Genomic DNA, 14,563 nt, shown 5'->3' with positions numbered 1-14,563 from the left:
TTATTTTAAAACCAGTTGTTGGCATGATACGGGTTATGTTCTTCTCATATATTTTATGATGGTATGATACTATTAAAACCCCTAACGAGGAGTGATTGTGCTTGATTTTCATATGAAGAAGACATAATCTTTCAATCAGTTTAATTGAGGTCTGGAGCTGGCATGTCAGTAACTGCTAGTAGTCCTTTGTTAATTTATGTATCATTGTCATTTTGCTTAGTTTCTTCTGTTACCTATTCTGACTTCTTTTAAACTAATTTTTACTGTGCATATCGCTGTGTGTTTGTTTATTCTACATTGGCTAGAGGTATAGGGGGAGGGTTGAGATCTCACAAAACATGTTTAACTTTGCCGCATTTTTGCGCCTGTCCCAAGTCAGGAGCCTCTGGCCTTTGTTAGTCTTGTATGTTTTTTTCATTTTTGTTCATTTATATGTTTCGTAGTTTAGTGTGACATCCATTTTCACTGAACTAGTACACATTTTTGTTTAGGGGCCAGCTGAAGCCCGCCTGCGGGTAAGGGATTTTCTCACAGATGTTGAAGACCCATTGGTGGACTTCTGATGTAGGGTGAGCCCTGATTTGTGGAAAGTATTTAAAAGATGAAAAGTTTGTGTTTTGCCGCATTCAGCACTGTTTGCTATATCGTGGCTCCCAGTTTTTATTGGTAGAGGAACTAGGGGAGTACCCAGAGAGAACCACCCACTTTCACCAAGAAAACTGGCAATCCTAGTCAAAACCTCAGTGTTGGCAGACTAGTGATACTGTAGATGAACTACTTAGACCACTCTGCCAACAAGGCCCCAAAGATGATAAGAAGATTACATTTCTAAATAATTATTTTCATACTTCATTTGTACATATTATTTTCAAGTGGCTCCCATACCTCTAATGATTGATTCCAAGCCCCCATTTGTTTCTTTCTTTCTCCTTGTATTTTTCTAATTTGAACATTCTTTTTCTTTTCAAGCTGGACTTTCTCCCGTTCTAATTTCTTCTGTTCAGCAAATTCTTTTTTCAACTGAAAAGAATTAACATCCATAGATTAACTAAGAGCTTAAAACTTTCTATCTGTTTATCAATGTTTACTGTATATTAATACTGTACAAAGTATAAACATATATAAAAGAAACATTTTACAAACTATGCTATAAATAAATGCTTTTGCTTATAATGTCAGATTTCAGTGGTAGATATTTGAATTGGTTGTTGTTAAAGGCTTTCATAATTTAAAAACTCTGGGAGAGGTTAGAGCACATGCCAAAATGTGTTTACATCTTGTCCATCATTTTAGACTATACGGTGATCTCTAGAAGTTTAAATTTGTTGATTGTTTAAATATATATATGTAGGACTCTGAACTGTGATGGTCACGCTGATGTGCGATGGTTTAATGCTGAAGTGTGTGTTTGATCACGACGTAGTTCGATGGTGGCATTGCGACGCTAAATTGTAGATAGCTAAGCCGAAGTGCGATGGGGGTTACGCTGAAGTGCAATGGATCATATTTTCAATGTTTTTCATGTTCACATCTCAAACATGTCAAAGTAGAAGTCAACTTTTTTTTTTAGTAGCTTTTCGGTTTTTTTTATGTAAAATATCGAGAGTATAACCTGTTCAGATCAAAACAGTCATGATAAATAGTCGCTGGATTTTCAGTCCTCAATGTGACGGTGTAGTGTACATTATACTTTGTAAATAGCTTCGACAAAAAAAAGCACTTGGTCATACAATCGTTCAGAAATTGATGCTACATACAAAAGTTATTTTCCTTTAAAACCATTACCAACTTCAACATGTTCAATGACTGAAAAAAATGTGGTAGTTATTTGAAATGCAAATACTTTTTGGTTTAGTCAAGGCAAAACAAGTGAAAAATCTATACAGCTGCTGTGAATCAGGACAAGGAATAAAATAGATCACATATGTTTTTTACTGCAACTGGAGAAAATATTGATCGTTTGGAAATTTATTTAATAAAAATTTCAAGCTCTCATAATAGTTGAACATCTATAAATTTTAAACTAGCCATTATGCATCTTATAGACCATCGCACATCAGCGAAAGGACCATCACACTTAGGCGCAGACCATCGCACTTCAACGTCCCCATCACACATCAGAGTCCTACATATATATTACTGGCTTTGGCCAAAAAATCAAATGCTTAAGGATTTCTAGCCAAAGAACTATCGGATCAAAAGGTGAAATGTCTCGCCTGCTTTACTAACCACGATCCATTTTATGTTGCAAGTTTTTAAAACAAAGGTTTATACTACAAGTATCACATAAACTTAAATATTATCAATAATTGATGGCAAATGAGGTCAAGGTCAGATATAACCTGCCAAACAGACATGTACACCTTACAATACATTCAATATATCGTGTTCTATTTACTATAGTATCCAAGAAACAGACCAAACCATGAAAACTTAACATTGACCAATGAACCATGATAATGAGGTCAAGGTCAGATGACACCTTACAGTTATTCCATGCACCTAATATAGTTAACCTAATGCTTATAGTATATAATAAACAGACTGAACCAGGATTATTCAACTGACCAATGAACCATGAAAATTAGGTCAGGGTCAAAACAAACTGTGCCAGACTGACATATGTACAACTAAATATCATTCTATACACCACATTTAGTTGACATATAATACTGCTTATAGTATGTGAGAAGATGAACTTACTATGGAAACTTATCATTGACCAATGAGCCATGAAAATGAGGTTAAGGGCAGATGATACCTGCCAGACAGACTTACTGTGTTACAATCATTCCATACACCAAATATAGTTGATCAATAGCACGCATAGTATCTCAACAAGACCAATACTGGATGTGAACCTGTAATGCTGCATGCAACTGATTGAGTAACAATTTTACTGAAGGGTAACTGATTATTCATGATCACATTCATTGAAGCCAAGAAAACTTTGACAAAAATTTCCTTGTACATTAATGAGTGTTGTAAATTTCAAACTATTGGCAAACAGGAAATAGCTGCAATGCGGATGTTAAATTTGCTAACCACAACTCATGATGATTTTCAATCTGCAACACTGTATCATGGAGCGACACCAGATATTGCTACTAGCTGAAGCAGAGAGAGGTTGTAAGATTTTGTAATCACAAGTAAGAATTCCAATTTTTTATGCATTTGTTATTATTGAAAGTGTCTAAAGGTTTGTATAATGGTATGTTGGGAATTGACCTCTTCTCCAAATCATTTAGGAATGTTAGACATCAGTGTAAATTAAATCTGGAGATAAAACTGCATCTAGTACCGGAAAAAAGATCAAGAAAAGAAGCTTCTAAAAATTGGATATTTTTTCCTTTTTTTCAAATATGACCCACTGTTAATACACAAGACCATAATTTTCATAACTTGTCTTTAAAAGTTATGTGAATCACAAAAACAAAGTTTCGTTAATGTACGGCAACTTGTGTGTTGCATGTACGGCAGCTTGGATTTACAACCTCTCTCCACTTCGGCTAGTTCCAAGATCCGATGTCGCTCCCATACTGTGTCCAAACCAAATATAAAATCATTCCCTTCCATACTGGTACAATGAGTGTTGTAAAATTTCCAATTATCAGCAAACAGGAAGAAGCTGCATGGTAGAAATTAAATTTGCTTACCGGTGTCGTATTGTATTTTGAACCCCCTGAAAAATGAACCCGGGGTCAAAATACCATATGGAAAATTGACCCCGGGGTCATTATACTGCATGGTATTTTGACCCCGGGGTCATTTTTTACATATGGTATTTTGAACCCCACCATGGAAAATTGAACCCCCCTGTTTTAGATAAATACTATTGCAGATTATCTAATTTACAATTTGTTGGCTATCATTTTTTTTTAATTGGAGGTTTTTAGTAGGGGGTTCAATATACCGCAGGGGGGTCAAAATACCATGGCTAAGTAAAATACAATCTACTTATTGGAGTATTATTACTATGTATTACAGTAAAGGAGCTAAAATAGCTAGAATTTTGAAATTGGAGGTGCAAAGGGGGGGGGGGGGGTTCAATATACCATGGCAGGGGGGTCAAAATACCATGGTTAAGTAAAATTTTCAAAACATCTTTTCAAGCATGTAAAATACATACAAACTACTTATTGGAGTATTATTACTATGTTAATGAGTTATTCTCATCAGGGGAGTATCCAACTCAGTGGAGTCAAGGGTATATTTATCCTATTCATAACTAGAGGCTCTCAAGAGCCTGTGTCGCTCACCTGACTCTACTTTGGTTTTAGAAATCATGTAAAGATAGATAAAAATCATAACTGATACTCAAATAATGATTGAGGCCAAATTTGGATTAATATTGGTCCCGTTATTTAATAAAATATCCTGGTGGCCATCTTGAACAGTAAATCGGCAACAAAGTAGCAACACTTGGTCAGCACTTCATAAGGAACATTCATGCCATGTTTGGTTTCATTCCATTCAGTGGTACTCTAAAAGAAGACATTTGTATGTATTTCCCCTAGGGTCCTATGTTAAACTAAGCCCCCCCCCCCTAGCGGCCATCTTGGATGATGGATCGACTGCAAAGTAACAACACTTGGTCAGCACCTCATAAGGAACATTCATGCCATGTTTGGTTCCATTCCATTCAGTGGTTCTCTAAAAGAAGACAATTGTATGTATTTCCCGTAGTGTCCTATGTTAAACTAAGTCCCCTGCTGTCGGCCATCTTGGATGATGGACCGACTGCAAAGTAACAACACTTGGTCAGCACCTCATTAGGAAAGTTCATGCCATGTTTGGTTTCATTCCATTCAGTGGTTCTCTAAAAGAAGACATTTGTATGTATTTCCCATAGGGTCCTATGTTAAACTAAGTCCCCCCCCCCCCCTAGCGGCCATCTTGGATGATGGATCGACTGCAAAGTAACAACACTTGGTCAGCACCTCATAAGGAATATTCATGCTATGTTTTATTTCATTCCATTCAGTAGTTCTCTAAAAGAAGTCATTTGTATGCATTTCCAATAGGTCCTATGTTAAACTAAGTCCCTCACTGGCGGCCATTTTGGATGATGGAACAGCTACAAAGTAACAACACTTGGTCAGCACCTCCTTATGAACATTCATGCTATGTTTTGTTTCATTCCATTCAGTGGTTCTCTAAAAGAAGTCATTTGTATGCATTTCCAATAGGTCCTATGTTAAACTAAGTCCCTCACTGGCGGCCATTTTGGATGATGGAACAGCTACAAAGTAACAACACTTGGTCAGCACCTTGTAAGGAACATTCATGCTATGTTTTGTTACATTCCATTCAGTGGTTCTCTAAAAGAAGTCATTTGTATGCATTTCCCATAGGGTCCTATGTTAAACTAAGTCCCCCGCTGGCGGCCATCTTGGATGATGGATCGGCTACAAAGTAACAACACTTGGTCAGCACCTCCTAATGAACATTCATGCTATGTTTTGTTTCATTCCATTCAGTGGTTCTCTAAAAGAAGTCATTTGTATGCATTTCCCGTAGGGTCCTATGTTCAACTAAGTCCTTCACTGGCGGCCATTTTGGATAATGGAACAGCTACAAAGTAACAACACTTGGTCAGCACCTTGTAAAGAACATTCATGCTATGTTTTGTTTCATTCCATTCAGTAGTTCTCTAAAAGAAGTCATTTGTATGCATTTCCCATAGGGTCCTATGTTAAACTAAGTCCCCCGCTGGCAGCCATCTTGGATGATGGATCGGCTACAAAGTAACAACACTTGGTCAGCACCTCCTAATGAACATTCAAGCTATGTTTTGTTTCATTCCATTCAGTGCTTCTCTAAAAGAAGTCATTTGTATGCATTTCCCATAGGGTCCTATGTTAAACTAAGTCCCTCACTGGCGGCCATTTTGGATGATGGAACAGCTACAAAGTAACAACACTTGGTCAGCACCTTGTAAGGAACATTCATGCTATGTTTTGTTACATTCCATTCAGTGGTTCTCTAAAAGAAGTCATTTGTATGCATTTCCCATAGGGTCCTATGTTAAACTAAGTCCCCCGCTGGCGGCCATCTTGGATGATGGATCGGCTACAAAGTAACAACACTTGGTCAGCACCTCCTAATGAACATTCATGCTATGTTTTGTTTCATTCCATTCAGTGGTTCTCTAAAAGAAGTCATTTGTATGCATTTCCCATAGGGTCCTATGTTAAACTCAGTCCCTCACTGGCGGCCATTTTGGATGATGGAACAGCTACAAAGTAACAACACTTAGTCAGCACCTTGTAAGGAACATTCATGCTATGTTTTGTTACATTCCATTCAGTGGTTCTCTAAAAGAAGTCATTTGTATGCATTTCCCATAGGGTCCTATGTTAAACTAAGTCCCCCGCTGGCGCCCATCTTGGATGATGGATCGGCTACAAAGTAACAACACTTGGTCAGCACCTCCTAATGAACATTCATGCTATGTTTTGTTTCATTCCATTCAGTGGTTCTCTAAAAGAAGTCATTTGTATGCATTTCCTGTAGGGTCCTATGTTAAACTAAGTCCTTCACTGGCGGCCATTTTGGATGATGGAACAGCTACAAAGTAACAACACTTGGTCAGCACCTTGTAAGGAACATTCATGCTATGTTTTGTTCCATTCCATTCAGTGGTTCTCTAAAAGAAGTCATTTGTATGCATTTCCCATGTATGTTTGGGGGTTCAATATACCGCAGGGGGGTCAAAATACCATGGCTAAGTAAAATTTTATTATTTTTTACATGTATTGTATATGAGGGCCTCAGGGAAGATTAGTAATTGTAACTAACTGTGTTTACCCTCTTTAAATAAAGAATTTATTATTATTATTATTATTATGTATTTAACATGCTGGAAAAGATGTTTTGAAAATTTCACTTACCCATGGTATTTTGACCCCCTTGCGGTATATTGAACCCTCTACTATAGACCTCTAATTTAAAAAAGTCTAGCTATTCTAACTCATTAACATAGTAATAATACTCCAATAAGTATAGTTTGTATGATTTTACATGCTTGAAAAGATGTTTTAAAAATTTCACTTAGCCATGGTATTTTGACCCCCCTGCGGTATACTGAACCCCCTACTATAGACCTCTAATTTAAAAAAAAGTCTAGCTATTCTAACTCATTAACATAGTAATAATACTCCAATAAGTAGTTTGTATGTATTTAACATGCTGGAAAAGATATTGTGAACATTTTACTTAGCCGTGGTATTTTGACCCCCCCTGCAGTATATTGAACCCCCAACTATAGACCTATAATTAAAAAAATTTTAACTATTCTAACTCCTTAATATAGTAATAATTCTCCAATAAGTAGTTTGTACGTATCTAACATGCTGGAAAAGATGTGTTGAAAATTTTACTTAGCCATGGTATTTTGACCCCCCTGCGGTATATTGAACCCCCTACTATAGACCTCTAATTTAAAAAAAGTCTAGCAATTCTTACTCATTAACATAGTAATAATATTCCAAAAAGTAGTTTGTATGTATTTTAAATGCTTGAAAAGATGTTTTGAAAATTTCACTTAGCCATGGTATTTTGACCCCCCTGCGGTATATTGAACCCCCTACTATAGACCTCTAATTTCAAAAATTCTAGCTATCCTAAACTCATTAACTTAGTAATAATACTCCAATAAGTAGTTTGTATGTATTTTACATGCTTGAAAAGATGTTTATAAAAATTTAATTAAGTTATGGTATTTTGACCCCCCTGCGGTATATTGAACCCCCTACTATAGACCTCTAATTTAAAAAAGTCTAGCTATTCTAACTCATTAACATAGTAATAATACTCCAATAAGTATAGTTTGTATGATTTTACATGCTTGAAAAGATGTTTTAAAAATTTCACTTAGCCATGGTATTTTGACCCCCCTGCGGTATACTGAACCCCCTACTATAGACCTCTAATTTAAAAAAAAGTCTAGCTATTCTAACTCATTAACATAGTAATAATACTCCAATAAGTAGTTTGTATGTATTTAACATGCTGGAAAAGATATTGTGAAAATTTTACTTAGCCGTGGTATTTTGACCCCCCCTGCAGTATATTGAACCCCCAACTATAGACCTATAATTAAAAAAATTTTAACTATTCTAACTCCTTAATATAGTAATAATTCTCCAATAAGTAGTTTGTACGTATCTAACATGCTGGAAAAGATGTGTTGAAAATTTTACTTAGCCATGGTATTTTGACCCCCCTGCGGTATATTGAACCCCCTACTATAGACCTCTAATTTAAAAAAAGTCTAGCAATTCTTACTCATTAACATAGTAATAATATTCCAAAAAGTAGTTTGTATGTATTTTAAATGCTTGAAAAGATGTTTTGAAAATTTCACTTAGCCATGGTATTTTGACCCCCCTGCGGTATATTGAACCCCCTACTATAGACCTCTAATTTCAAAAATTCTAGCTATCCTAAACTCATTAACTTAGTAATAATACTCCAATAAGTAGTTTGTATGTATTTTACATGCTTGAAAAGATGTTTATAAAAATTTAATTAAGTTATGGTATTTTGACCCCCCTGCCATGGTATGTTGAACCCCCCCCCCAATTTACACCTCAAATTTCAAAATTCTAGCTATTGTAACTCATTTAAATTGTTATAATACTCCCATTATAAGAAGTTTGTATGTATTTCACATGCTGGAAAAGATGTTTTGAAAATTTTACTTTTGAAATTTAACTGACCCATGGTACTTTGACCCCCTCCCCCTTTTTCACCATGGAAAATTAAAACTACCCTTATATATACATTTGTATATGTTATAATTTCAAATAATTAAAGTGTTCAAGCTACATTGTCTAGTTATAATGCCTCAAGAAGTTTTTGAATGAATTTTGTTGGTAAAGACTTCATGGACTTCAGAGCACTTATACCTGTATACCAAGCAAAGATATTTCTTTTAACCAATCATGGAAAATTGACCTCCCCTTCTTGTATGAATGATTTTTAATCTATGGCAAGCTTTAGAATAATGTATAATGTTCTAATAATCATCTAAAATGAAAAAAACAGGGGGGTTCAATTTACCATGGGGGGTCAATTTTCCATACAGGGGGGATTCAATTTACCATGGGGGGGTTCAATTTACCATAGCGGTATTTTGACCCCGGGGTCAATTTACCATGGGGTTCAAAATACCATACCCCGGCTAGAACTCAAAATTATGAAGCTGCCAGCCAAATATTAAAACATTCTCTTCTATAGAAGGCAAGAAAAGTTTGATGAAAATTTTCCTTGTACAATGAGTGTTGTAAATTTCAAACTATCGGAAAACAGGAAGAGATCTGCATGACAGATGTAAAAATTGCTTACCCACTACAACTAAATATCATGAAGCTGAAGACTAAATGTAAAATCTTTCCCTTTCATAGGGGCCCAGAAAAATTTGATAAAAGTTTTCTATCCAAGATCTTTTGGACTGAAGGATGGAAAGAGTAAAGCAGTTACTAGACCTGCTTCAACGTTGGCAATGCTGATAAAAACAGACCTCCTTTCTGAAACAGAAAGCTTTATATAAAAAGTTTACACCAATGCCCCTGCAGCCAGATTGTAATTCTCATGTTTCACAATGGAAGACAATAAGTAGTTAAGACACATTTTGCTTGTTTCCTGCATCCTGACCGACCCTGCCTCAGACCCTCCGACCCTTTATTTTTTCATACATATGTGGTAAAGTTGTCTGTATCTGTCAGAAATTAAAGAAAAGAGCACATCTCGAACATTTGATTAAACTTGTTTTTTTCAACAGATCTTCTTGTTCAGCTACTAGAAAAAAGTTTTTTGTTCAGTTTATACATGTTAGCTATATGAAATATACATGTATTTAAAAGGGAAAATAAATATTATAATTATTCAAACTAAATTAGCATGACCGTGTGTCTTAGCAATATTGAAACACATCTGCAGATGTCGGCTAAATGTCATTCACTGAATCGGAATTACCAAATAAAAATGATGACAGTTTTGAGTATACTCTGTTCTGAAATTTACCTGTATCAGTAAGAAAATTTTTTTAAATTCCTACCTACATGTACCTCCTTAATTTTTTCAATTTGGAGACAGGAAACAAGCATATAATTTTTTTGGCCTTACAATATGCAACAACAGCAAAAATATTTTGGTGAAGAAATTCTCCAAAAAGTGTTAAGAAAATCATAAACACAACCTGTTTAGGCCTCAATTTTTGACTACTCAATCACAATCTCCTTTTATTTACCTAAGTAGTACATTTGGTAGTCTAGCTAGCTTTTTGAACTTAAAAAATATTCATGATTAAGTGGATTTTTGAAGTACAAAATAACAGACACTATAGTCAAAGGAAACATGAATTGTGAATGTCTGCATTAACAGTTTAAGTTTTCCATATTTATCAGTGAAAACTTTAGTTTGATAGTTCTAAAAAGTTTTGTTGGTTCTACAAAATATCGATGTCTGGATATATATCCAACTTTAATATCCTTGATATTTTTCATGTTTTTTAAATAATTGTTTTTTCTGTAGCTGTTCATTCAAAATAATTTATGCTTTTACACATCAACATCAATCATGTGTTCAGGATAATGTGTACATAGTTGCTCGCATCAAAATGCATTCAATAATGTATACACAGTTACTCTACCTGAGCTTGCCTCTTTCTGTCCTCAATTTCTTCTAGAGTTCTTTTTCGCTTGATTGGTTTGTCAGATTTCCCTAACTCCAGTAGATTTAGCTCAACAGTTTTGTTCTTGTTCACACATTCAGTTGTATTTGAAGTATTAGAGGTTTTATTATAGTCCTGATTACTTTTTTCAGATAAATTTGTATCACAAGAATTTGATTCCTTGCTCATTTCATCATCTAAATTGCAACATTCAATAATTTCAATTACATTTTTTGTACGCATATTTTTAAAACTTTCTGTCAGTGTACATGTCAAGCCTGAACTTTCTTGTCTCTGATCATACTGATCACATTTTATACTTGTTCCCATTAAATTACCAACCAATCCATTAGAAGTAAATGTTGATTGCTTCCCAAGCAAGCGTTCTTTCAACGACAAAGTCTCAACCATTTCAACATCATTTTCAATGTCAGAACTATCTGACAGAAAATCATTTTTACTGTAAGGAATTTTCCTGGCATGTTTGCTACAATCTTTTCCCTTGTAATTTGATGACATTTTCATACAACCTGGTTCATTAGAATCAAGGACAATAACAATGTTTTCAGGCTGTATATGTTGTTTCAAGGATAATGGTGGAAGCTCCTCATCAGAATCAAAATCAGTGTTTAAGAGTCTGTTTACCTGAAAAATTAGTGTATATATTGTGAGTTAAATCCAATAGCATGGGTGAATTCAAGGCAATAAACAGAGTTTGACATTAAAGGTTGTACAATTGCCCAAGACAAGTGAAAGTCATTCCTGGGCAAGTAAAAGATGGTGTGTATTTGTCCGATTGGCAAATAAAAAAAAAAAAGTTGAAAACAAGGAACAATACCTAATTCAGTCTCACTTATTTCTTTTTTCATCAATATATCATCATCCTAATCACCCTCGACAATATCATTAAATTCTTTGATTTTTAGTAGACCTACCGGTAATTGAATGGCTACAGGGCAGATGTAATAATTGCTTACTCACTACAACTCAACACTATCAAGCTACAGATCAAATATTAAATAATTCCCTTTCATAGAAGCCAAGAAAGCTTTGACGACAGTTTTCTTTTTGAACAGACAAACAGATGGAGTTGACGGTTACTAGACCTGCTTCTGCCTTTGGCAACGCAGGTAAGAATCAGTTGTTAGGGGCTTAACTCATCCGATCAAAACAAAGCACAAAAACAACTAACAAAAACACAGACACAAAGTACAGATCTGAGAGTCCTCAGTTACTGAATGCTAGTTCAAAGCCAATAACAACTAATAAAACAAGAGCACACATGCTGAAATGTCTCGCCTGTTTTACTTATCATTGAATTTATGTTGAAAGTCTGTAATGTGAAGGTTTTACTTCAATTATCACATAAACTTGACATTATCAATGTTCTATGTACATAAGGTCATGGTGAAATGAACCATACCAGACAGACATGTACACATCAAAATCATTCAATACACCAAATATAGTGGTTCTTTTGCTAATAATACCTGAGAAACAGATCAAACCACAAAATCTCAACTCGGACCAATGAACCATGAAAATGACGTCAAGGTCATATTAACCCTACCAGACAGACATGTACACCTTACAATCGTTACATACAACAACATTGGGCATGCAATTTCTTTTATTGAATCAAAAGACTTGCAAGTACAATCAATTGAAAAAAGCAGATAGCATTTGTAATCAATATTTTTACAAAAAAAAGAGAATATAGTCAGGTGGACTGTCCACTGTGGGCAGGTGGAGAAAAGCAAAATCCGCAAGGGCTGTTGTGTACATATGACATAGGGAAACTTCGTGACATAAGGTATCTGTATACAAGGTAAGAAGCATCCAGGTCTTCTACCTTCTGAAATATAAAGCTTTATAATACAAAGTTTGCACTGTCGCTGTTAACATGGTTAAAGATTCTTTCCATCCGCCATAGTTTCTGTAAAAAAAAACTTAAAAAATTCATCTTTCAAGGGCATGAAGGGCAATAGCTCCTATAATAGATTAATTGAGGATATTTCTGTCATGTTGACTTATTTGTAGGTCTGACTTGGCTAAACATTTTTGCAAATTAAGTTTTTCTCTATCTATCATAGAATTCTGTCCTAGACTCAATGAACGATCCTACTTTGCTGAACATTTTTCCTGTCCAATATTTCTCTTTATCTATAATATTTTTCAAGATAATAACCAAAAAGGAGAAAATTCATAAAAAATTATTATTTACGGGCAATAATGCCAAATGAAGTTGTCTGATCCATCTGAAAATTTTCTACCAAATACTACATATTGACCTGCTGATCAATTTAACCCACTGCTCTAACAGCTTTAGTTTTTGAGATATAAGCCAGAAATTGCATTTTACCCCTACAATAAAATTGAGAATGGAAATGGGGAATGTGTCAAAGAGACAACAACCCGACCAAAGAGCAGAAAACAGCCGAATGCTACCAATGGGTCTTCAATACAGTGAGAAAATCCTGCACCCGGAGGTGTGCTTTAGCTGGCCCCTAAACAAAAACATGTACTAGTTCAGTAATAATGGACGTCATACTTAACTCCGAAATATATAAAAGAAACTAAAATTAAAAGTATGTTCTATTTTTAGCCATGGTGGCCATGTTTGTTGACTGACTGGAATAAAAAACAAATACAACATACTATACGAATTGTTCACCTCAAGTTTTGTTGAAATTGGTTCAGTAGTTTCAGAGATCTTTGAAAACGTTTATTACGATGGAAGACCACAAGTGACAGGTGAGACAGGTGAGCTAATAAAAGGCCAAACTGAGTTATTGGCATCACTATCACATTATTTGGCAACAGCTATATAACCTACAGAATTAGACTATTTACCGGATTTGTAATAACATAAGCAACCCGACGGTTGCCACATGTGGAGCAGGATCTGCTTACCCTTCTGGAGCACCTGAGATCACCCCCAGTTTTTGGTGGGGTTCGTGTTGCTTAGTCTTTAGTTTTCTATGTTGTGTCATCTGTACTATTATTTGTCTGTTTGTCTTTTTATTTTTGGCCATGGTGTTGTCAGTTTGTTTTCGATCTATGAGTTTGACTGTCCCTCTGGTGTCTTTTGTCCCTCTTCTATATAAGGTGTAACACAGTAGTTAGACCAAGATAAGAGGCACTTAGTGTGAAAAATGTTTAGTCTGACAACACAGAACCTGTAACAAGTTTTGAAACCCCCTCCCAAAAAAACCCATTATTATCCTATCATTTCTCTATATTTTAAGCACCCCATTTATATTATCAGTGGGTTTTTTACTAGTGTAAAATGACTAGTACGTAAAAAAATATGGAAATTAAAGGAAGAACTTGTCTGAGGAAACCACTCAAGCTTGCTTATAATATGTGACAATCCTTTTTGAGAGCATTTGATGTCACTGCTAGTTTTTTATAGTGTTTTATTGTTCTAGTCTTAGGTATTTTTGTGCTACAGGTGTGTTATTTATTGAAAAAAGTTGCGATTGTCTGTTTTTTTATGTTTGTGATGTATTTCCAAAACATTGGAAATTATGAATATGTTTAGTGCTGAATACAGTACAATATAAATATTCTACAAAATTTTCAACAGTACAAGCTATAACATACTCTATTCAAATACTAAATTATACCATTATACAACAATATAATGCAACAAAATAAAAAACAGGTACAAATGGACTGAATTTTCCAGAATGCAGTGTGACCAGTTAGCCTGGCATCCTGGCCAAACCTCCTTTATGTGTCAGTATGGTAAGGCGTAATACCATCCATGTGACCACTTTTCAGCATTAATTACTCCACATGAGTCTGTTACATTCATGAACAATGAATGATCAACATGAACATGATCAATTGGATGTTGTATTCCACCTGGCTCTAGTGGAG

The 14,563-nt window shown here is 35.0% G+C and overlaps 1 protein-coding gene across 2 annotated transcripts in view; it reads right to left on the bottom strand.

Moving 5' to 3' along the window:
- The window catches only part of LOC127709707 (crossover junction endonuclease EME1-like), a 79,877-nt gene that overhangs the window by 62,010 nt on the left and 3,304 nt on the right, over positions 1–14,563 (bottom strand). For both annotated transcript variants that reach the window (XM_052215365.1, XM_052215367.1), the window contains exons 2-3: positions 10,658–11,323; positions 886–1,020 (exon numbers count right to left, since the gene is read on the bottom strand). In XM_052215365.1, the coding sequence (XP_052071325.1) occupies positions 886–1,020; positions 10,658–11,323 (801 nt within the window). The remainder of the gene's footprint in view (positions 1–885; positions 1,021–10,657; positions 11,324–14,563) is intronic.

Source organism: Mytilus californianus, unplaced genomic scaffold (genome assembly GCF_021869535.1).
Source record: "Mytilus californianus isolate M0D057914Y unplaced genomic scaffold, xbMytCali1.0.p SCAF_7, whole genome shotgun sequence".
NCBI lineage: Eukaryota > Metazoa > Mollusca > Bivalvia > Mytilida > Mytilidae > Mytilus > Mytilus californianus.
This window is presented reverse-complemented; position numbering and strand designations above follow the sequence as displayed.